The 23,055-nt window shown below is 39.2% G+C and overlaps 2 protein-coding genes and 2 pseudogenes across 2 annotated transcripts; 3 read left to right on the top strand and 1 right to left on the bottom strand.

Moving 5' to 3' along the window:
* Positions 1–7,734: 7,734 nt before the first annotated feature.
* On the bottom strand, positions 7,735–8,076 carry LOC109126949 (uncharacterized). Its single transcript, XM_087470362.1, has one exon. It carries the CDS (start codon positions 8,074–8,076, stop codon positions 7,735–7,737), a length of 342 nt encoding a protein of 113 aa, XP_087326488.1.
* Positions 8,077–10,357: 2,281 nt separating this feature from the next.
* LOC104720625 (uncharacterized) lies at positions 10,358–11,742 on the top strand. Its single transcript, XM_010438507.2, has 5 exons — positions 10,358–10,498; positions 10,579–10,843; positions 10,923–11,019; positions 11,438–11,519; positions 11,629–11,742. Exons 1-5 carry the CDS (start codon positions 10,358–10,360, stop codon positions 11,740–11,742), a joined length of 699 nt encoding a protein of 232 aa, XP_010436809.2.
* Positions 11,743–14,178: 2,436 nt separating this feature from the next.
* LOC147937296 (uncharacterized) lies at positions 14,179–15,723 on the top strand (annotated as a pseudogene).
* Positions 15,724–18,200: 2,477 nt separating this feature from the next.
* LOC147937295 (uncharacterized) lies at positions 18,201–22,913 on the top strand (annotated as a pseudogene).
* The last annotated feature ends 142 nt before the right edge of the window (positions 22,914–23,055 follow it).

Here is a 23,055-nt window from a genome sequence, read left to right as displayed (position 1 = left end):
TAATGATGCCATGTCAGATGAGTTAAGAGTCAAGCTGTCCTCCTTCAAGAAAAAACCAGATGAAGCTTTCAAGGCAGTTTGGGTAAGATTCAAGGCATATCAAAGGGACTGTCCACACCATGCCTTTTCAAGAGTGCAGCTGTTGAGTATCTTTTTCAGAGGAATTGACTGAGAATATCAGTTGGCTTTGGATGCTACAAGTCATGGAAACTTCAAGACAAGATACCCAGATGAAGCTGAGAATTTGATTGAGAATCTAGCCTCCAGTAACAGTACTAAGAGAGCTGATACTGAAAGAAGGAGAATACATGGAGGACTTGATGCCAATCAGCTTGCTTCAATGAGTGCAAATCTTGAGTCAGTTCATAACCTTTTAGTTGGCAAGAAATCAGTTCACTTTGCTGCTGAAGTTGAAACTTTTGAACCAGAACCTGAACAAGGGTATGAAGAAGAGGATGCGAACTATGTCTATGGAAATCAAGGTCAGCGGTTTGGTAATCAGCAAAGTAGCAAGCCTTACAGTGGAAACAGCTAGCGCAATAACTTTCAAGGAAATTCTTCTGGTTTCACTCCCAAGCAACAAACCGGTGGGTACACAAGGACCTATGACAACAATTCATATCAGTCTCCACCTCCAAAAACAGCTGAAAGTAGTAAGATGGAAGCTATGCTTGAGCAGCTGTTGCAAGGTCAAGAACAGATCACAGTGACTTTCAATGGAAAGCTTGACAATGTCTACACTGAGCTTAATGGAAAGTTTGAAGCATTGACCATTCATGTCAAGAAGCTGGAAAGTCAGGTTGCACAAACAGCTGGATCTGTCAGGAGGCAAGAGGGATTTCTTTTTTTTTTTTTTTTTTTTATTGAATTACTAAGAGGTTCCGGGCCTAGGCCCGTACATCCCCTCAGGCCAGGGACCAGAGCATTTTATATGGTCTCCTCCCAAGCGCCGTCCCTCGAAAGCAAGAGGGATTTCTCCATGGGAGAACTAAATCAAATCCCAAGCATTCATGCAATGCAATGACCTTGAGAAGTGACAAACAACTCCATTCTATACCCGAGAAGGACCAATCTAATGATCTACAGGAGTTGATTAATGTTGAAGACGATGAGGAAGTTTCTGCTGAGCCAGTGCCGACCGACACTGATGAGCATCGGTCGACACCCTATCCACCCGAAACCACAGTTTCTACACCAGAAGACAGCATCAATCGATGCCACACGGGTACCGATCGACACCAACTACGAAAAGAAACCTAGAAAGCCACATCTTCCACTCCAGTTGCTGAAAGAGTTTACAAACCCAATGTTCCTTTCCCCAAGAATCCAAGGAAGTTCAAACAAGAGCTAGATGATGCTAAATGCAAAGCAATGATGGACAAGCTTATTGTTGAGCTACCTTTGATTGATGTTGTTAGGACTTCTCCAATGCTTAGGAGATATGTAAAGAGGATGGTAACTAAGGATTTGAATGCTGAGCAAGTAGTCATGATGATATCAGCTTAAATCAATGCTATTATTCAGAACAAGATCCCAGAAAAGCTTTCTGATCCAGTTAGTTTTGTTCTTGATTGCACTATATTCACTGACAGATTTGCTAGATCTTTGTGTGATCTTGGTTCTAGTGTCAATTTAATGCCAAGATCAGTAGCTCTCAGCCTAGGAATGACAGACTTCAAGCCTACCATGATCACTCTTATCCTTGCGGATTGCCCAATTCGCATTCATGATGCTATTCTTGAAGATGTTCCAATTAAGATTGGTGAATGCTTGATACCAACTGATTTTGTGGTACTCAAGTATGAAGAAGAACCTAAGGACCCTCTTATCCTTGGAAGATCAATCTTAGCCACTGCTGGAGCTATAATTGATGTCAAGAGGGGACAAATTGGGCTTAATATTGGTGACATGGACAACCTGGTCAAGAGGCCAACCATTGATGGTCAGACATTCTATGTAGACACTTTGTCTAATCTTGCTGAAGATGTATTCAAGGAGCTGCATCCTGAAGACCCACTTGAGAGAGCATTGGTTGCTTTTGTAGAAGAGGTTGAGCATCTAGATGACATTGATGCTGGGTATGTCAAGCTACTTGATGCTAAAGAACAAGTGAAAAAGCTGGTTGCACAAGAGGAATTTGTTAGTACTTCTTCACAAGCTGAAAAATTTTCTGATTGGAGTTTTGTGAAAGCTCCAAAGCTTGATCTCAAGCCACTTCCTGTTGGTTTAAGGTATGCATTCTTGGGTGAAAATTCTTCTTATCTTGTTATAGTTAATGCTTCTTTAAACAATGCAGAGCTCACTTTATTGCTAAGCAAGCTGCGCAAGTTTCACAAAGCTCTTGACTATTCTCTTGATGATATTGCAGGAATTTCTCCAGACTTGTGTATGCATAGGATTCATATTGAGGAAGGATCTAATACATCTATTGAGCATCAAAGGAGGCTGAATCCAAATTTGCAAGATGTTGTCAAGAAGGAGATCATGAAATTGCTGAATGCTGGGATTATCTATCCGATTTCTGACAGCAATTGGGTTAGTCCAATGCATGTTGTGCCTAAGAACGGTGGAGTCATAGTTGTGAAGAATGATAAGAATGAGCTGATTCCAACAAGGACAATCACCGGACACCGGATGTGCATAGACTACATGAAGCTGAATGCTGCAACCAGAAAGGATCACTTCCCTCTGCCCTTCGTTGACCAAATGCTTGAGAGGTTAGCCAATCATCCATACTACTGCTTTTTGGATGGCTATTTCGGGTTCTTCCAAATTCCGATTCATCCTGATGATCAAGAGAAGACCACTTTCACTTGCCCCTATGGTACTTTTGCTTACCGCAGAATGCCCTTTGGTCTCTGTAATGCTCCTGCGACATTTCAGAGATGCATGATGTCTATCTTTACTGATATGATTGAAGACTATATGGAGGTATTCATGGATGATTTTTCAGTTTATGGGTCTTCATTCAGGAGCTGTTTAGACAATTTATGCAAGGTGCTAGCTAGATGTGAAGAGAAGTACTTGGTTCTTCATTGGGAGAAATGTCACTTTATGGTTAGAGATGGTATAGTGCTTGATCACAGGGTTTCATAAGCTGGTATTGAAGTTGACCGCACTAAGATAGAAGTGATGATAGGTCTTCAAATGCCAGAGAATGTGAAGGCAGTGAAGAGTTTTCTTGGGCATGCAGGGTTCTATAGGATATTCTCAAGGATTTCAGCAAGATTACTAGACCACTTTCTGCTTTGTTGTGCAAAGATGTCAAGTTTGAATTCACTGAGGAGTGCAGGATAGCCTTTGAAAGGATTAAGCAAGAACTTGTGAGTATTCTTATTGTTCAGCCACCAGATTGGGATCTCCCATTCGAAGTTATGTGTGATGCTAGTGACTATGCAGTGGGAGCAATGCTAGGACAGAGAAGAGACAAGAAGCTTCATGTAATTTACTATGCAAGCAGAACTCTTGATGATGCACAAAGACATTATGCAATAACAAAGAAGGAGTTGTTGGCGGTTGTGTTTGCTTTTGAAAAGTTTCGGTCTTATCTAGTTGGATCCAAAGTCATTGTTCATACTGATCATGCTGCTTTGAAGTATTTGATGCAGAAGAAGGATGCAAAGCCTAGACTTCTGAGATGGATTCTTCTACTTCAAGAGTTTGACATTGAAGTAAAGGATAAGAAGGGAACTGAGACTGGTGTTGCTGACCACTTGTCCAGGATTAGAATTGATGATGATGTCCCAATACAAGACTGTTTGCCTGAAGAACATGTTTATTATGTGGATACAGGGTTTCAGACTGATGAAAACAACTGTCTGTTCTCGGATGTAGTGGGTGTCGATCGATACCACCTTGGCATCGGTCGACAACCATGCTTTCCAGACACATAATGGTCGTATGATGGATATTTAGCTGCTGTGGCTAGCTCCAATCCACCTTGGTATGCTGATATTGCCAATTATCTTGCTGCAGAGGTAGAACCAACGAAATTAACTGGCTATAACAAGAAGAGGTTCATGAGAGAGCTTAAGAGATATTATTGGGATGAACCTTACTTGTATAAGCATTGCAGTGATAGAATTTATATAAGATGTTTTGCAGAGACTGAGGTACCTGATGTTTTGTTTCATTGTCATGGGTCTGACTATGCAGGACATTTTTCTACATTCAAAACAGTGTCCAAGGTCCTCCAAGCAGGTTTTTGGTGGCCAACGATGTTCAAAGACGCTCATGAGTTTGTCTCAAGATGCGATGCTTGTCAGCGGAAAGGTCAGATTAGCAAGAGGAATGAGATGCCACAAAACTTCATTCTTGAAGTTGAAGTGTTTGATTGCTGGGGTATTGACTTTATGGGACCGTTTCCATCTTCCTATAAGAACAACTACATCCTGGTTGCTGTTGATTATAACTCAAAGTGGGTTGAAGCAATTTCATGTCACAAAAATGATTCTGCTGTGGTTCTTAAGCTGTTTAAGACCATCATCTTTCCAAGGTTTGGAGTGCCTCAAATTGTTACCAGTGATGGAGGTAAGCACTTTATCAATAAAGTGTTTGACAAGCTGCTGAAAAAGTATAGAGTTCAACATAGAGTGGCTACTCCATATCACCCTCAGACTAGTAGACAAGTAGAGGTTTCCAACAGGCAGATTAAGGAGATTCTTGAGAAAACAGTTGGTGTTACAAGGAAGGAATGGGCTGCAAAACTTGATGATCCACTATGGGCATATAGGACTGCATATAAAACACCACTTGGCACCACACCTTTTCATCTGCTTTATGGGAAAGCATGTCATCTTCCAGTAGAGTTAGAGCACAAGGCAGCCTGGACAGTTAAGTTGATGAATATTGATGCCAAGACAGCTTCAGAGAGAAGGTTAGTGCAGTTGAATGAGTTGGATGAGCTGAGATTTCATGCATTTGAGAATTCAAAGCTGTACAAGAAGAGAACCAAGGCTTATCATGATAAGAAGATCATCTCCATACACTTTGAGCCTAATGACCAGGTACTCCTCTATAGTTCTCGTTTGAAGTTGTTTCCAGGTAAACTCTGTTCCCGTTGGTCTGGTCCTTTTACTGTCCAAAAAGTTATACCATATGGAGCCATTGTGTTGCTGAATTCCAAGGGAGAGAAGTTCAGTGTTAATGGCTAAAGGGTGAAACATTATTGGGCGAAAGCCGAGATACCAGACGGATACATTGTGCGTTTGGACGAAGCACCTTCCGCCTAATCCGTTGCCAAGTCAAGCTAATGACTTAAAACAAGCGCTGAGTGGAAGGCAACCAACTAATAGGAACTTTTTATTTTTCAATTTTTAGGATTACTAACATATTAATTTTTGGTTTTGAGGTTTATTTGTTTCAGAAAAACTAAAAAAAATCAAGGGATGAAAACGTTTCGGATACCATTGATCAAGCATCAGCATTGACTGATACCACCTGGGTATCGGTCGACACCAGCTATTGGATCGCAGAATGAAGAAAGGGTTTATGGGTTTGATAAATTGGTTTAAGCGAATTGGGCCCGAAATTGCAACTAGGCCGGGTCCGAATGAACCAGCATCGACCGATGCCAATTAATGAGCATCGGTCAACACCGTTAATACCGAGGAACACCCGATTAAAGCCCTGAGTCTTCTTCTTCTTCCTCCATTCGTCCAAACGAGACAAAAACCCTAGATTCCTCATAACTTCTCCCATACTGCTCCGTTTTGAGTTCAAAGCTTTAATCCCCTCAATTTTCTCTCCTCTACCCGGATATAGTGTCAATTTCGTGTTTTGGAGTGATGGCACCCAACAAGAAGGCAAGAACCAACGACGACGAAGCTTCATCTTCTCGCCCAACTCTCCAGTCCAACCGTCGTCCGCCTCCATCAGCTCTGGCCGCTCCGCCTCCCCAACCTCCGGCGAGACCTCCTTCCCCTTTGCCTGACCTCTCTCCTCCTCCATATCCCATTCAACCTAGACACCCATGGACAAAGGAGGAAGGTCAACCATTCTTCATCCCTAAGAGAATGGGCATATAAGCCTCTTGTTGAGCTTGGGAAACCTGAATTCATCAACAGGCCACCCAAAGTTTGGGGAGATTATGAGACTATGCTGTACAATGCTTGGTTGGATGTTGTCATTGAGCCTACAATCCTGCTATTCTTGGTAGGATGGGAATTTTTGATGAGGTTTTAGGGTTGCTAGATAAAATGCACTTGGGAACCATTTGTACTAGGCAGTATGATCTTTATCCAGATTTGGTGCGGCAATTTATGGCTTCTATTAGGATTACTTATCGCAACGAGCAGGCACCAGATGCATTTGGGGGAGAGCTGCATTTCTTCCTTTCAGGAGTACCTTGCTGTATTACTTTTGCTGAGTAGTTTGTCGACTTCGTCATTGAATGCTTGCAATCTCTCTGGGCCTAGCTTGCGTCTTTTTTGCTTGACTGGCTTGTGCGTTGGATCAGCGTTGAGCACGTGTGTTGTGACGGTTGGATCGATTCCTTTCATATCAGTTACAGTCCATGCGAACGTTGAGATGTTTGTCTTGAGGAAGAGGATCAGCTCGGTGCACATGGCTTTGGTTATTTCCGTTCTGATATTCACACATCGTTTTCTGTCGGTCTCGTCGAGGCTTACTTCTTCCGTTGCGGTGACGCCCTGTTGGATCGGGGTCGGTCTTTCATTGGTCGGCGAAGAGTCATCGTTGCCGACTTGCTGCTTTGGTTGCTATAACTTCTTCGCTTTACGAATTTTTTGTTCGATCCGGAAGCAAGTTCTCGCGCTCTGCTGGTTGCCGTGCAGTGTAAACACACCTTTGGGGGTTGGGAATTTCACGCACTGATGGTACGTAGACGGGACTGCCCTCATCTTGTGGAGCCATGGTGTTCCGAGAATGACATTGTAGATGGTAGGCCTGTCGATGATGGCGAACTGGGAATACCTTGCCATTCCTCCGACAAAGATCGGCAGGTTGATTGTACCGACCGACATGAGATGATATCCGTCGAAACCGGTCAGAGAGTTGCACTCTGGCCTGATTTCGCTCTCGTCGATCTCCATTTGTGCCAGGACATTTCTGAAGATCACATTTGCCGAGCTTCCGGTATCGATCAAGATCCTCGTAACCTCACTTTCTCCGATCAATAGTTCGACGACTAGCGGGTCGTTATGCGGGAAATCTAAGCCTACCAGGTCGCTGTCGTCGAAAGTTATCGTTGTGTTCTCGGAACTGACATTCGATGGCCAAGACTTTTTCATTTCGGCTTTCTTGGTGTAATATCTTATTGACCTGACCGAATCGTTGCATCCTACTAGTCCGCCCATGATCATTTTTATTCGTCTCATTACCGGGGGACGGTGGTCGGTGTGATGATCTGTGCGCGGTCGTTTTTCATGATCGTCGTTATTTAGCGCCCCTGCTTCATCACCGTTCTGGTCGGTGAGTGCTTTGGAATCTTTTACAAACTTCCAGGCAATACTTTCAGCTCGCTTGGAATCAGCTTTTCCGGGTCGGGTCGTCTTGCTTCTGTCAGACTCGACAATTATTGCCTCCTTTTTGTACCGCTCCATCAGGATCGTTTGGAGGTAACGACACTGCTCGGTTGAATGTGTGGTACTCTAATGGAAGTCGCAGTATTGTGCTTTGCTGCTCTCACCTCCTTCCTTTCTGATGTACTTATTTTCACCGATCGCGAAGGTTCGACGAGTTTGGTCTGGGTTTCGGGAGAAGTGCTGGCGCGGCTCAACGTGGTCGACCTTTGGAGCTGTGACTGTTGGTGGCTTGGCTGCGATGCTTGTTTCTGTGGGCATGCTTCTTAGCGTTGACCACCTTTTCTTCTTCGACTTCTATGTGCTTCGCAGCTTGTAGTAACGCGTCGACTATGGTTTCTACATGGGTCAAGGACAACTCTTCTTTAAACCGAGATTCGTACCACAACGCGTTTTTGAGTGCAACGATAGCTGCAGCGTCTGGAATTGAGACGTTAACAACGACTTCTTTAAAACGTCCGATGAAAGATCGAAGTGATTCGTTTCGCCCTTGAGTCAGTGTGTACAGATCGGCATGGGAGTTCTTGTTTTCCATCAAAACGGAAAACTGCTTTAAAAACTCGATTATCAGTTCCTTGATACTATCAATCGATCCGGATGGGAGCCACGAAAACCAACTTAAAGCTGCTCCGGTAAAGTGCTCGGCGAAGACTTGGCATGCTCTAGCATCGTATTCTGTCGGGCTGAACTGCAGGGGGCCGAGTGCTATCCCGAAAGTGAGCAGACCTGGGGATGGTTGATTTCCTCCTGGGATCCGACCTGTGTTGCGGTTAATGCGTCCAATCGAGTATTGGTTCGTTGTTTCTGTTGGTCGAGGGGTGCTAAGATCCCGCGGAATAGCTTGTCTATGCTGGAGACGGGCTGGCTATTGATCAGGGTGAGTTTCGCTGGGTTCAGAGTCGGTTCTGTGATCGTCGGGCTCGCTAGATTTCTTGCGATGACGAACGCTTCTGGACTCTCCACTGTAGCAGCCTTTCTTGGAGCATCCGGGGTTGGGAGGACCGCCTGTTCTACTTGATCCGCTGCCGGGGTTGTTGTTCCCCCTGACGATCCGGCTTCCTTGCTTCCTTCCTTTGTGGCTATGGTCATCTCGCGTATATGTTGTAGGTCCGTTCTTCAAACTTTCCAAGAGAATCTCGACTTGGTTCCCCCTACCTGGCGCGACAAATTGTTGATGTCCAGATCGGTACAATTAGAGAGTTTTAGTTCGGTATTTAGAGGGTCGAAGTTCTCTTTTATATATGAAAAAGTCGGGCTACAATTGGTAACTACGATCTATAAAACGACGAGAAGGAAACAATTGTCAAGCTGAGAGCTCGACTAATCGATACTGCGAAAACCTGTTCTCTTGTACGAATTCCTTCTCTGTTTTTCTGTGTCCCCTCGCCGTACGCCGTACATTCACTATTTATAGAATATTGTGTCAGTTCGTCATCTGAAAAGACCAAAATACCCTGTTCAGCCTATTAATCTTTTTGGGCCTTTTCTGGACTGGACCTATTATTGGGGTAAAATCCACCCCTAACAATAATCACAGATGACTCTTATTAAGCCATTGAGAAATTTAGAATGTTATTTACCTCCCACGTTCATATATTGGCAAATCTGATCAAACGAACAACCATTTCATCGCCTTCGTTTTCACATGTATTGTAGATTTCGCTTGGATATGCATCGTCGTTCGAAAGGCTTTAATAATCGCAGAGTCCAATTGTTTTCTACTCTTTTTTTTTTGTTGGAAGATGAGTTTATTAGAGGCAATGTGAGTTTTCGGTTCTTTCCTCAATAATTATTTATGAAGATGTTAGTCGGCTGCTGTTTTAGGTTTGATAAAAAAAAAAAAAGAATATCCTTTGAATTTAAAGAATTCTTCACAATCCTCGAATATAATGGGCATAATTGTAGTTTCAAATAGTTTTGAATATTTATATTATTGATGTATCTATCTTAACATTTTTGGAGTACATTTTTGTGTATTCCTTTTTTTTGTTTCGGATCAGGTTATTTTGTTCTTTTAAACCGATTTGAGAAAATCGGATTTTTATCTTTTGTGTGACACTTGGGCCGGGTTATTTTAAGTTTCAAACCGATTTGATAAAATCGGATCTTTATCAAATCGGATCACACTTTCTCGGATGGGTTGGAAATGTTCATAATACATTAGCTGATTAAATAGACCAACATGTTAGGCAACAAATAATTAATATAGAATAATTGCATAATTAGTTTTGGTAAATACTAAATTAGATTTCGTCGATCATGGAATGAATCAATGAAATATACTCAAACTAAATATCTATGATAACCAACATTCTTATAATACATTCGCTAATTAACTAGACCAACATGTTAGGCAACAAATAATTAATATAGAATAATTGCATAATTAGTTTTGGTAAATACTTAATAAGATTTCGTCGATCATGGAATGAATCAATGAAATATACTCAAACTAAATATCTATGATAACAAACATTCTTATAATACATTCGCTAATTAAATAGACCAACATGTTAGGCAACATCTAATTAATATAGAATAATTGCATAGTTAGTTTTGGTAAGTACTTAATGAGATTTCGTCGATCATGGAATTCAATAAACTCAAATCCTAATTAGAATCAAGATAATAATATGCATTACCATTTTCCCTAAATGAAAATCGGCAAAATATACTCTAAACTTGCGAAATGTGAAAACCCTACGTACAACCTTAAAAGATATATATATGTGTCTTGATCGATCCTATACAAGCACCACCACATCCAAAAGTAAACTTACTTACCTTGATAGATCCCACAGCTACTATACTCTACAATGGCTGCCTCATTTGCTTATTTGAGAGACGTACGTCCTTACAAAACCTCATGGAGGATTCAGGTGAAAGTTCTTCATTCATGGCGCCAGTATATCGCCATCACTGGCGAGACTCTTGAATTCATTTTCTTTGATGAAAAGGTTAGCTAATCAGAAAGTTTGTACCTTATTATCATTGGCTTCACATTTATGCTTATGATTTATTCATTCTAATATTACAGGGTATTAAGATCCATGCTATTGTGAAAAAGGACTTGGTCAACCGCTATGTCAACAAACTGTCTGTTGGTGAGTGGAAGTTCATTGAGAATTTCCAGCTGACTAATGCTTATGGTCAGTATCGACCAACCAACCATCTATATAAGATGGGTTTCATTAACGGAACAGTGGTAACTCCCAGTGACCCTGTGTCTGATTCAAATTACTTATCCTTAGCTGATTTCCAGAAAATCACGACTGGTGAAGTAAAAGAACACACCTTGAAAGGTAAGTCAATTCCTAACTACCGTATAAATCAACGATTAGGATACAATTTCATAATGTCTAACTATAATGTTTTTTATAGACGTCATGGGCCAGATTGTTAACATTGGAGAGATCGAAACTATTGAGGTTAAGGATAAGCCAACTAAGAAGCTGGATTTTGAGTTGAGGGATCAAAGGTTTGTTCTTTTATTCAAATATGTTTGCTACCAATCGTTGGATATTAATCTTACCTATTTATGGTGATAAAACAGAGATGAAAGGTTGCCATGTACCTTGTGGGGAGAATTAGCAGACAAAGTTTTTTTTTTTTTTTTATAAAATGTGAATTATATTACCCGAGGGAAAGAGTTTATTTGCAGAAGTTGCTACAGCCCAAAAAAAAATAAAAAGCCATAGAAACAAAGATTTAGTAGATTAAGGGGTTCTAAAAGAGAACTATGAATGGGCAAACCATTGGGATAAGAGGCGACCACACCCTTTGCGGTACCGTCGCGCTAAGAGAATGTCCTTGACACTTCTATCGACTTGGGAGAAAATCGAAGAAGGGGAGGCCGTGATATGATCATGAATTCTGATGTTTCTTTCCTTCCATAGGTGGAACACTGTCGCTTGCACTGCAATCTTTTTCAAAGTGGTGGAGAGACCAGGGGTTTTGGACAGAAGCCAAGTGATTAAGGTTGACCAAGATACAAAGCAACAAACTGGTTGACCGAGCTTCCTCAAAATAAGCTGCCAGACTTCCTCTGAGAAGGCACAATGGAGCATAAGATGATCCATGCATTCAGTTTCAGAGTTACACAGAAGGCATTCAGGAGATACCTGCATTCCCCAGCTCAGGAGCCTTGAGCGGACTGGGAGCTTATCCAGATTTGCAACCCAAAAAGTTAAAGCATGTTTAGGCACATGGTGTTTGAACCAGACATCTTTTGCCCAAAATTGTTGCTCCTTTGAGGGTCTTAGCTGATTTCAAGTTTTCTTTGTAGAAAATAAATTCAAAGAGCGATTATCTACTTCCCACAGATACTGATCAGGGCCATAAGAGAGAGAAGGGGCTGGGACTGAGAGCAAATGATCTCGGATGCTGAGAACTAGCGGATTCCTGGATCTGCTAGAAGGGAGCCTCCAACCGTGAGAGTTTGTGGCAGCTACAACCTGAGCATTGATGAGGATTCCCAATAAGACTGGACCATTGTCCCCAAGCAGATCGATTAGAGGTCCTAGAGGAGACCAACGATCAAACCAGAAACTTGCAGAAGTGCCATCACCGATTTGACATCGAATCAGAGTTTTAGCCAAGGGTCTCAGGTTTAATAAGGATCTCCAGATCCAACTGGAATTGCTGTGAAGCTCAGCAGACCAAAAAGTCGTAGTTTTAATATGGTGCTCCTTCATCCATGCAACCCAAAGAGAGCCACTGCTTGAGAAGAGTAACCAAAATAACCTCAAGTTGAGAACCTTGTTCCAAGTTAGGAGATTCCTGAGCCCAAGACCACCTTCGGATTTTGGTAAACAGACTTTCGCCCAAGATACTTTTGCATTGGTCCTCTTAGTAATATCCCCTGACCAAAGAAAACTATTACACAGCTTTTCCAAAGCTTTAATGCATCCTTTAGGCAAGGCAAAAGCTGACATTCAAAAGTTTATCAGCCCATAGATAACAGAGGAGATCAATTGGAGTCTGCCTGAGAAGGAGAGACACTTTACTGCCCAGCCATTAAAGCGATCAGCAACCTTGTCTATGAGGGGAGAGTAATCAGCCTTACCAAGTTTCCTGTGACGCAGAGGGAGACCCAAATATCTTATAGGGAGAGAGCCAGATTGGAAGCCAAAGGAATGCATGGAAACTAAATCCTGTGGAGATAAGCCAGCAAGGAACAACTCAGTTTTATTTTTGTTCATTCTCAAACCTGAAAGGCGCTGGAAAGAGTCCAGAGTTTCAGTAATTTCCTGCAGGAGATGAGGGGGACCCATCAAAGAAAAGCAGCATGTCATCCTCAAAAGCTAGATGAGAAACCTGAGGCTGTCTTCCCAAAGGGGGAGATTCTTCCTTGGTCAAATTTAGAGGCAAGAAGGTTTGAGAATACTTCCATGGCCATCACAAACAGAGGGGGAGATAGAGGATCTCCTTGCCTGAGTCCTCTTTTGCCTTTAAAGTAACCACAAAGTTCACCATTAACTTTAATGGAAAAGGAAGTTGAAGTTAGACATTGCCGAATCCAGTTGGTGAAAACCGGAGGGAAATCTGCAGCCTCAAGCACCAATAGGACAAAATCCCAGTTCACTGAGTCGAAAGCTTTCCTAAGATCCACTTTTAAAAGCTCTCTAGGAGATACTGAGTCCCTGTTAAAGCCCTGAACCATCTACGTTGCTAACAGAACATTTTCCACCAGAAGCCTTCCTTTAACAAATGCAGATTGGGTATTGCTTATCATCATTGGTAAAAGCGCTTGAAGTCTTCTGGCCAGAATCTTTGATACAATTTTGTAGATCACATTGCAGCATGAAATGGGCTGAAAGTCTCCAATTCTATCAGCTCCGACCCTCTGGTATAAGAGTAGTGGCAGTTGCATTCCATTGCTTCAGAATTTGCCCTGAAAGGAAGAACTCTTTAACAGCTCTGATGAGATCATTCCCAAGAATATCCCAAGTGCACTTTAGAAACTCGCCTGTGAAGCCGTCTGGTCCAGGAGATTTGTTTCTAGGGAGAGAGAAAACTTCTCTTTTGATATCAGCATCTGAGACCTCTGCTAGTAGTACTGATTTGGTTGCAGCGTCACACTTAAAGGGAAACAGGGAACGGATTAAGTTCTTATCCTCCTCTGGAAGTGCTGGTGAGTCTCCACCTAACAGGTCTATGTAGTAGTTAACACAATGATTTTTAACATCAGCTGGCTCCTTAATCTTATGCCCTGAGTCATCTTGAAGGTAGTGAATCTGGTTGATTCTTCTTCTAGTGTTCACCATTCTGTGAAAATAAGCTGTATTTGAGTCGCTACTCTCTACCCATTTTACTCTTGATTTCTGGTGCAAGAATTTTTCTTCAGCCTCAGCAAGAATCTGCCACTTTCTGTGTGCTGCTTTTTCCTCTAATGCAAGCAAAGTTGAGGGATTGACGAGAAGTCTGTTCTGACAATCTGTAAGGAACGAATGTGCTTCTTTTAGCAGACAAAGTTTACAGATCTTGTGCTGATGCTGATGGCATTATGGTTATTTGTCTTATCCGTTTTGCAAAAATCAAAACTTACAACGGTAATCATAATTCTCTGCTCCTGCAATACAACATTAAGGATGTTATTATTGTTATTTAATCAGAACTCTATTCATGTTTATATTATATGATTTTAAAATTTGAAGGTACAAAAAGCGTGTCCAACGCATACAATTCTTCACAAGTATTTGTGAATCCACCATTTCCAAAAGTAGATATCTTTACTGAATCGTGAGTTTACTACTACATCACTTATTCACATTAGACCCTTTTTCATAATATGTAAACTGATTGTCATTACATGTTGTTTGTCAGTCTTCCTAATGATGGTCTGACCCTTGTTATTCCTTTGAATCCCCCACGGCTACAACTTGCGAATGCTCACACTGATGACAAGTGTCTCGAACACCCCAGGAAAACAATCTCTGACCTTTTATCTACTTTCGAGGTATGTGTGTTTTAAAAAAAAAACTTAGTTAATGTCACAAGCATCTACATTCAGGGAAGTTAATTATGTTTAATTTTCATGCATTTAGGTAGGTAAGGCTATAATTCACTGCACAATCTACGGAATAGATATGGATTGGGCATGGTACTATATTAGTTGCCATAACTGCAACAAGAAAGTGACTCCACTACATGTCGGAGACAATGCCATTAGCCAAAAGGAAGCTAAACCTAAATTTTGGTGTGAAACGTGCAAGTTTGTTATCAGTAGCGTTATTGCAAAGTAAGAAGTGTTATGGTTTATGTTCCGTTGGATAGTAAATACCTTTGTATGTTCCCCCTAACTATGTTTTCATAGATTAACCGTGTGCTTAACCTGTGACAGATACATGCTTTACGCTAACTGGACAACACTGGAGAAACTAAATGTCTATTGTTTGATAGTGTTGCTCAAGATATAGTTGGTGAATCAGCCACGACTGTTCTTGGTGGCTGTCTTCAAGAGGTAGTATCTTGAATTAATATAAACATTAATTTTCCTGCATAAATCGATGTATTATTAATTATATGTATAATTTGTAGATTGAAGACCCAGAAAATCTACCTGCACAAATTAAAAATTTGGTTGGGAAAACCTTTCTCTTCCTCATATCTGTTACTGCAGAGAACATTTTGGATGGGAAGGATTCCTATAGGGTTTCAAAAGTACTGTTGAATAATGGTCTTGATTCTGAAGATGGTCCTGAGGAATCTTTGGAAATGGCTACCCAGGTATGATTAGCATATACTTTAATCTATATATGTTATTAGGATATACTTTAATTTTCATATTTACGGTGTCAGTATATGTTATTCTATATGTATATGTTTTCAGCAGCTTATGTTGACTTATAGTCAAGACACAACTGATTCGACTACACCTTCCTCAAAGCGGGTATATGCGGCTAATGGTGAGTCTTCTGAAAAAACTTCAACTTCGAAGAAGTTGTGTGTTCCGCTTACGGACTTGGAAAAAGGAGAAGAGGGGTTTTCTTTGAGATGTGGGACTCTGGACTTTGAATTGGCAGACAATAAAGATAATGAGGTGCCTAAGCAAGAGAAGGTGCCTAAGCAAGAGAAGGTGACTAAGCCTATCGACATCATGCCTATGGAAGAGAATTTCAAAAAGGCTATCGATGCGAACAAAAAGAAACCGGTGGTTGTTAAGATCGAAAAGAATGTGTGATTCAGGTGTTAACAGTATGGATTTGCATTTTATCCTTTCTGTTGTCAGTTTTTTAGAGATTTAAGACTATCTACTGGGTTTTATGGTTACTATTTCCTTATTTTATTTTTAAAATAATATTGGTTATGTACCAACTTTAAGTATCAATAAAATGAGCCTCTATGGTGTTCTTTTATTACGTGCCTAGTTAATATCTTTTGTTTAGTTATTTTTTCAACTAACTTGAATGTGGTTATCATTACTATTTGATTCTTTTATGTTAAGATAGATTAGGTTATATTTCAAGGTTTCAATAAAATGTGCATATGTGGTTTTGTATTGTTTTATGTTAAGATAGATTAGGTTATATTTCAAGGTTTCAATAAAATGTGCATATGTGGTTTTGTATTGGGACAATAGGTTATTATACCAAAAAAGACGATGACAAAAACAAACTCGGGATATTTTTTGTGAGCATTGATAGATTCAATGTTAAACATAATGTTATGGACTTACTTGAGACTATACTCTCAGTCATGTGCAGCGGTGTCGACAAATTCTTCATAACCCATACATCTGTAACACAATATAAAACATGATCATATTATAGATGTGACTTACCAAAAAAAAATTGAATCCATATAAATCATACATATAAATCCGGTGAAGTATAGCCATATATATATATATATAAGTGATATATATTTTCTATAACATAATATTGCCTTATTGAAAACAAAATTACAAATCATAATTAATCTTTATAGCCATAAATAAGTGATATATATTTTTAGTTTTTAGTAAAGGATTTTACACAACTAGCTTAACCTAGCCGTCTTCATAAATTACAAACCCATTAGTAGTTCTAACACTCTATCATGAAAAATATAGTCACAGTGCGTTCTAAACGAATGAGAGAAGAAGCAACATCTACCACTAACAGATGGAAATCAAAACATGGTTCATCCAATATTGTTGCTTCTGTTCCTTTAAAGTCAGTTTTTATAAGAATCATTGGAGATCTTACCAAGAAAAATGCCAAAGATTTAACCTCTGAAAATGCACAACGTTAGGGGATCAAACTCAAAACAAGTCAACTTCTATCTGCACAAGGTAACAACAAGTCAATCTTTTTTTTTTCGTTTGAATCTATACTCTATCTTTATAGTTTAGATGACTGTCTAACATCCTCTTTTCATAATATTGTGCCGTCAGTCACACCTATTAATAGATCTGCTAAACGCAAAGCAGACCGTCTGGTCTTTAATGACATCAGTAACATGCAAGGGAAGTCATCAGGAAGGACTTCACCTACTGTTTATTGTGATGATCCATCGCAAAGTATAGGTACACAATCGTAGCTATCATCAACTAACGATATTAATATCTATTAACTTTGCTGTTCTCTGATATTAAATTATTAAACTATATCTCAGGTCTATTGGGACAATTACCCAAATCATGTACCTATGTAAATCAGAATATTCTTTACTCTCCCATAACGTCCACACCATGTGAGAGTGGCAGTCCTGTACAAAGATGTGGGTGTAAGTAGTACTTAAAACAATATAACCAGTACTCAAATATTTATTTGTATGTTAAAATATTTACTTACTTTTCCAGACAATAAAGGGACGCCAAATCCATCTCAGCTTTCATTAAACACCTCTAAACTGGTCATAAGGGACATCACGAAACTATCCAAAGGTTAGTGATAGCATATACTATATTATAGTATATGAAGTATATGCTACTTTAATGTTTTTGCATTTCAGGGAAACAAAAAACAAATTATGGGTCCTGTGTAACGCAAAAATATCCACAAAAACCAGGCAGTACTGCTGAAAAATATAAACATGCTTCAATAGATCTCCCCAGGAAAAATTTAAATGATAATTTTGCTAATGCATTCTCCAAACTGTCTAGCCAAGGTAATACTTCAATGTTAAGCTAAATTCACCAATATAGATTATAAAATAGTATGGTTTATCGACAATATAATTTTGCATTCTGCAGATCAATGCCATGAAGAGGAAGACAATATTTGCTCTGACTATGAAAATGATGAAATGGAAGGACACTGCACAGATAATTACAGTTCTGACGAAAGACAAGCACAAACATATGATTATAGTAGCGAAGAAGAGGATGACCAAGAATCTGTTCATCAACATGAACCAGCTCTTATTAGTACAATTATAGAATCTGGAAGTAAGGAATCGTCTGACGAGGTGGTTGTGTGCGCATCAAGTCCCAACAAAAAGAAGGGGAGAAGAAAAAAAGAACACGGCGAACAAAAAATCAAAAAAACAACAACCTCTTCTAAAAGAAGATCTCGCAAAAAACCTGCTCAATCAAATAAAACAGGTACCCAGTGGTGCACTTACTTAACACGTAATTAATGGTTATACTTAAAATGTTAGAATCTGATTGTTTTTTAAACAGATTATCTTGACCATGGTGATCCTACATATACATGTAAGTTTTGTGAGGCACTTATGTGGTTTGATGAACGCATACACAAGAGGAGGAATAAAAAAAATCCAGTTTTTACTCTTTGCTGTGGACAAGGGAGTGTTAAAATCCCATTCCTAAAAGAATCCCGAGACCTTATTAAGAAGTTGCTTTCAGGTGATGATCCACTGAGCAGAAACTATCAGAAACACCAACGTATTTATAATATGGTGTTTGCAATGACTTCACTTGGTGGGAAAGTGGACAGATCAATACCTAAAGGTAAAGGCCCTAACATGTTTCAGTTACAAGGAGGAAATTACCATTTAATAGGAAGTTTGAAACGAGAAAATGGTGATTATGCAAAGTATTCACAGCTATATACATTGCTGATACTGAGACTGAAGTTGATAACCGAGCAAGTGTGATTAGGTAAGTTAAGGTTAAACTTATTGTTGTACAATTGTCTACAATTTTTGCTTACTTCTATATGATTATATGTATTTTACCCCCGAAATATTTCAGCAAAGGTAATAGCAAACATCCAGATGGTGGGAAACAAAACTTGAAGAAGGAAATAATTGAAGCAATCATCCAAATGCTCAACAAAGTCAACCCTTATGTCCAAAACTTCCGTTCAGCCAAAGATAGGTTTGAATCTAATACTGATGGAACCGTTTCACATGAGAATTGTTGCTGATCGTGTTGGAGTTGATGGTAGAACTTATAGCATGCCTAAAGCATCTGAGGTTGCAGCATTAATACCCGGTGATTTTAGGAAAGAGATGCCAACCAGAGATATTGTTATACAAGAAAAAAGTTCTGGGCGGCTACAGAGAATCAGTGAAATTCATATATCCTACTTGGCTCTACAGTATCCACTTATATTCTGTTATGGTGAAGATGGGTGGAGGCCTGGTATAGAAAAAGCTTTCACAGGAATAAACAACCAGAACAAGAAAAAATGTATAAGCATGCGACAATGGTTTGCCTTCCAGATACAGGAGAGGGAAAACGAATGTCAAACACTCCTACGTTCTAAGCGATTGTTTCAACAGTTTCTCTGTGATGCTTACACAACTATAGAGACAAATCGGTTATCTTATATAAAGTATAACCAGTCTAAGAAAAGGTGTGAGAATTACACGACCATCAAAAATGCAGCAGAATCTGGAAACACTAATATGAGTGAACATGGGAATCAAATTCTGATCCCATCATCATTCACATGAGGTCCACGTTACATGGTGCAGAGCTATTATGATGCTATGGCCATTTGTAAACACTATGGTTTTCCAGATTTGTTTATCACCTTCACGTGTAATCCTAAGTGGCCAGAAATTACTAGGTATGTCCAGAAAAGAGGGTTGACAGCAGATGATAGACCTGACATAGTTGCTAGAATTTTCAAAATTAAGCTGGAGTCGCTAATGACAGATTTGACAGAAAAGAGGCTGTTGGGAAAAACAAAGGCTGGTAAGTATTGTAATTATATAGTTAGACTATGATTTTTAAATTTATTTATTTAAACCCTCCAAAAACTCATTACTAGAATTTTTAATGACTTGCAACTATGTATACTATAGAATTTCAGAAGAGAGGACTTCCACATGCTCATATTCTATTGTGGATGGATGCTAAAAGTAAGCTACCAACTACAGATGACATTGATAAGATCATTTCAGCAGAGATTCCAAATAAAGATGAAGAGCCAGAACTTTATGAAGTCATTAAAGATTCAATGATTCATGGCCCATGTGGTTCAGCAAATACAAAATCACCGTGTATGGTTGATGGGAGGTGCTCTAAACTATTTCCAAAAAAAATACGAAGATATAACCAAGGTTGGTTCTGATGGTTATCCTATTTATAGGAGGCGTCGTACACCACATTTTGTAGAGAAGAATGGCATAAAATGTGATAATAGGTATGTTGTTCCTTACAATGCTAAATTATCTCTTCGTTATTCGAGCTCACATAAACGTTGAATGGTGCAATCAAAGCGGTTCAATCAAATACCTATTCAAGTATATCAATAAGGGTCCAGACCGTGTAGCTGTCGTTTTAGAGCCGACTAACAAAACAAGTACAGAAGAAACTATTGTTGGTGGAGCAACAGATCAAACTGAAAAGAAGAAGAACGAAATCAAAGATTTCTTTGACTGCAGGTTACGTTTTCATATATTTGAAGATTTCATATATTACTAATTCACCATGAAAATGTGCATAATTCTAACAGTTTTCAATGATATAGGTACGTCTCGGCATCAGAGGCTATATGGAGGATATTTAAATTTTCTATCCAGTACAGATCAACCCCTATCCAGAAGTTATCTTTTCATGTGGAGAGAAAGCAACCAGCCTATTACGATGAAGACGAAGAAATAGAAGACGTTTTGGAACGGGTGGCTAATCAAGATTCTCAATTCATGGCTTAGATGACTTTGAATAGGAATAATGCTGTTGGTAAAAACGGTAAACCTGCTAGAGAACTCACATATGTGGAAATCCCAGGATACTTCACTTGGGCTGGAAAGAATAGGAAATTCAGTAAAAGGAGTCGTTGATTTTCATTAGGTCGGATTCATTATGTGCCTAGAAAACTAGAAGATGAGTATTTTTTTAGAGTGTTACTTAATATTGTAAGGGGTCCAACATGTTTTGATGACATAAAAACCTACAATGGTGTTGTCTACAAGACATATAAAGAAACATGTTTTGCGCGTGGGATCATATCTGATGATCAGTTTTGGTTTGATAGTCTATTCGATGCAAGTTACTGGTGTTTCGGTGAGTATTTACGGAATTTTTTTGCAATGATGATTCTATCGGACTCACTATCAAGACCATAACATGTCTGGGAAGAAACATGGAAGCTTCTCTCAGAAGATATTGAAAGCAAGAAGAAAGAAGAATTTAATAATCCAGGTTTGTATAGAATACGTTTTTCAATTAACGAGTGCTTCATTTATCTTATTGTTTTCAATTAACCTAATATTGTTTATACATGTTTTAAGTTGGTTGTTGTCATGTTTTTCAGATCTATTTTTAACTGAAGCACAAATAAAGAATTATGCGTTGCAAGAAATAGAGAAGATAATGTTGTCTAATGGAGGATCTCTGAAAAATATTGGAGGCTTTCCTCAGCCAACTACAGAAGGACTTGATAATTTCAACCGTTTAATTGCTGAAGAAATGAGGTACAACCGTGATGAATTAAAAGAAAAGCATGACGAATGGATTGAAATTCTAACAGATGAGCAGAGAGGGGTTTATGATAAGATCACTGGTGTTGTTCTCAACAATCTTGGTGGAGTTTTCTTTCTATATGGTTTCAGAGGAACAGGAAAAACATTTATGTGGAAGACACTTTCAGCAGCTATAAGATCTAAAGGATTGATAGTACTTAATGTGGCATCAAGTGGAATTGCTTCGTTGTTGTTAGAAGGTGGTAGGACTGCACACTCTAGATTTGCCATACCTCTGATCGTGGATGACTACTCTCTTTGTAAAATAAAGCCTAATTCTGATATGGCTAATTTGATTAAAAAGGCATCTCTCATCATCTGGGATGAAGCACCAATGATGAGCAAGTATTGTTTTGAGTCTTTAGACAGAAGCTTCTCCGATATTATAGGAGATGTTGATAACAAGGTCTTTGAGGAACGGTTGTAGTCTTTGGAGGTGATTTCAGACAAATACTTCCTGTGATTAATGGTGTAGGACGTGCTGAAATAGTCTTATCATCTCTAAATGCTTCTTACCTATGGGATCACTGTGAAGTCTTAAAGCTGACCAAGAATATGCGTCTACTAAAGAAAAACTTAAGTGTTGAAGAAGCTAAAGAGATCCAAGAATATTCAGATTGGCTTTTAGATGTTGATGATGGTAGAATTTCAGAACCTAATGATGGTGAAGCTCTAATCGATATCCCAGAAGATTTCTTGATCACAGAAGCAGATGATCCTATTGCAGCTATTACTAGCGAAATATATGGCAATCCGGCATTGTTAGGAGATACACGTGAAGCAGAATTCTTCCAAAAAAGAGCTATTTTAGCACCAACTAATGATGACGTGAATACAATAAACCAGTTTATGCTAGAGAAACTGGATAGTAAGTCCTCTGATTTATACACACACTTTGTTCTTTGCTAAATATATAAACTAATTAATATGTTTTTACTGTGATTAATATGTTACTAACACACTGTTTGGTTATTTAAATTCAGGTGAAGAAAGGATCTATCTAAGTGCTGATAGCATTGACCCAACAGATTTGGATTCTCTAAAAAATCCAGTGATTACACCAGATTTTTTAAACACCATAAAGCTGTCAGGTTTGCCACATCACAGTTTGTGTCTGAAAATTGGGGCTCCTGTGATGTTACTTAGGAACATTGATCCAAAAGGTGGGTTATGCAATGGTACTAGACTTCAGATAACACAAATGGCGGCACATGTTGTAGAAGCAAGAGTCATAACAGGCGACAGAATTGGTGATATAGTCTTGATTCCACAGATTGTTCTCACACCATCAGACGCCAAACTCCCTTTCAAAATGAGGCGCCGACAGTTTCCATTATCTGTGGCTTTTGCTATGACTATTAATAAAAGACAGGGACAATCTCTAGAGCATGTCAGATTATATTTACCAAGACCAGTGTTTCTCATGGACAGCTATATGTTGCGTTATCTAGGGTAACTTCAAAAAAAGGGTTGAAAATCTTGATTGTCAACAAAAAAAGGGAAGATTGAGAGGAAAACAACATTAGTTGATTGACAATCAAAGAAGTGTTTCAGAATTTATAGATTAATGTTTTGAAAAGGTATGTCTCTGAACAAATTTAATCATGACTATACAATGTTATATTAATCAGGAACTAAATTTATGTTTTCA

This window comes from Camelina sativa, chromosome 10 (genome assembly GCF_030686135.1).
Source record: "Camelina sativa cultivar CO46 ecotype springtype chromosome 10, ASM3068613v1".
Lineage (NCBI taxonomy): Eukaryota > Viridiplantae > Streptophyta > Magnoliopsida > Brassicales > Brassicaceae > Camelina > Camelina sativa.
This window is presented reverse-complemented; position numbering and strand designations above follow the sequence as displayed.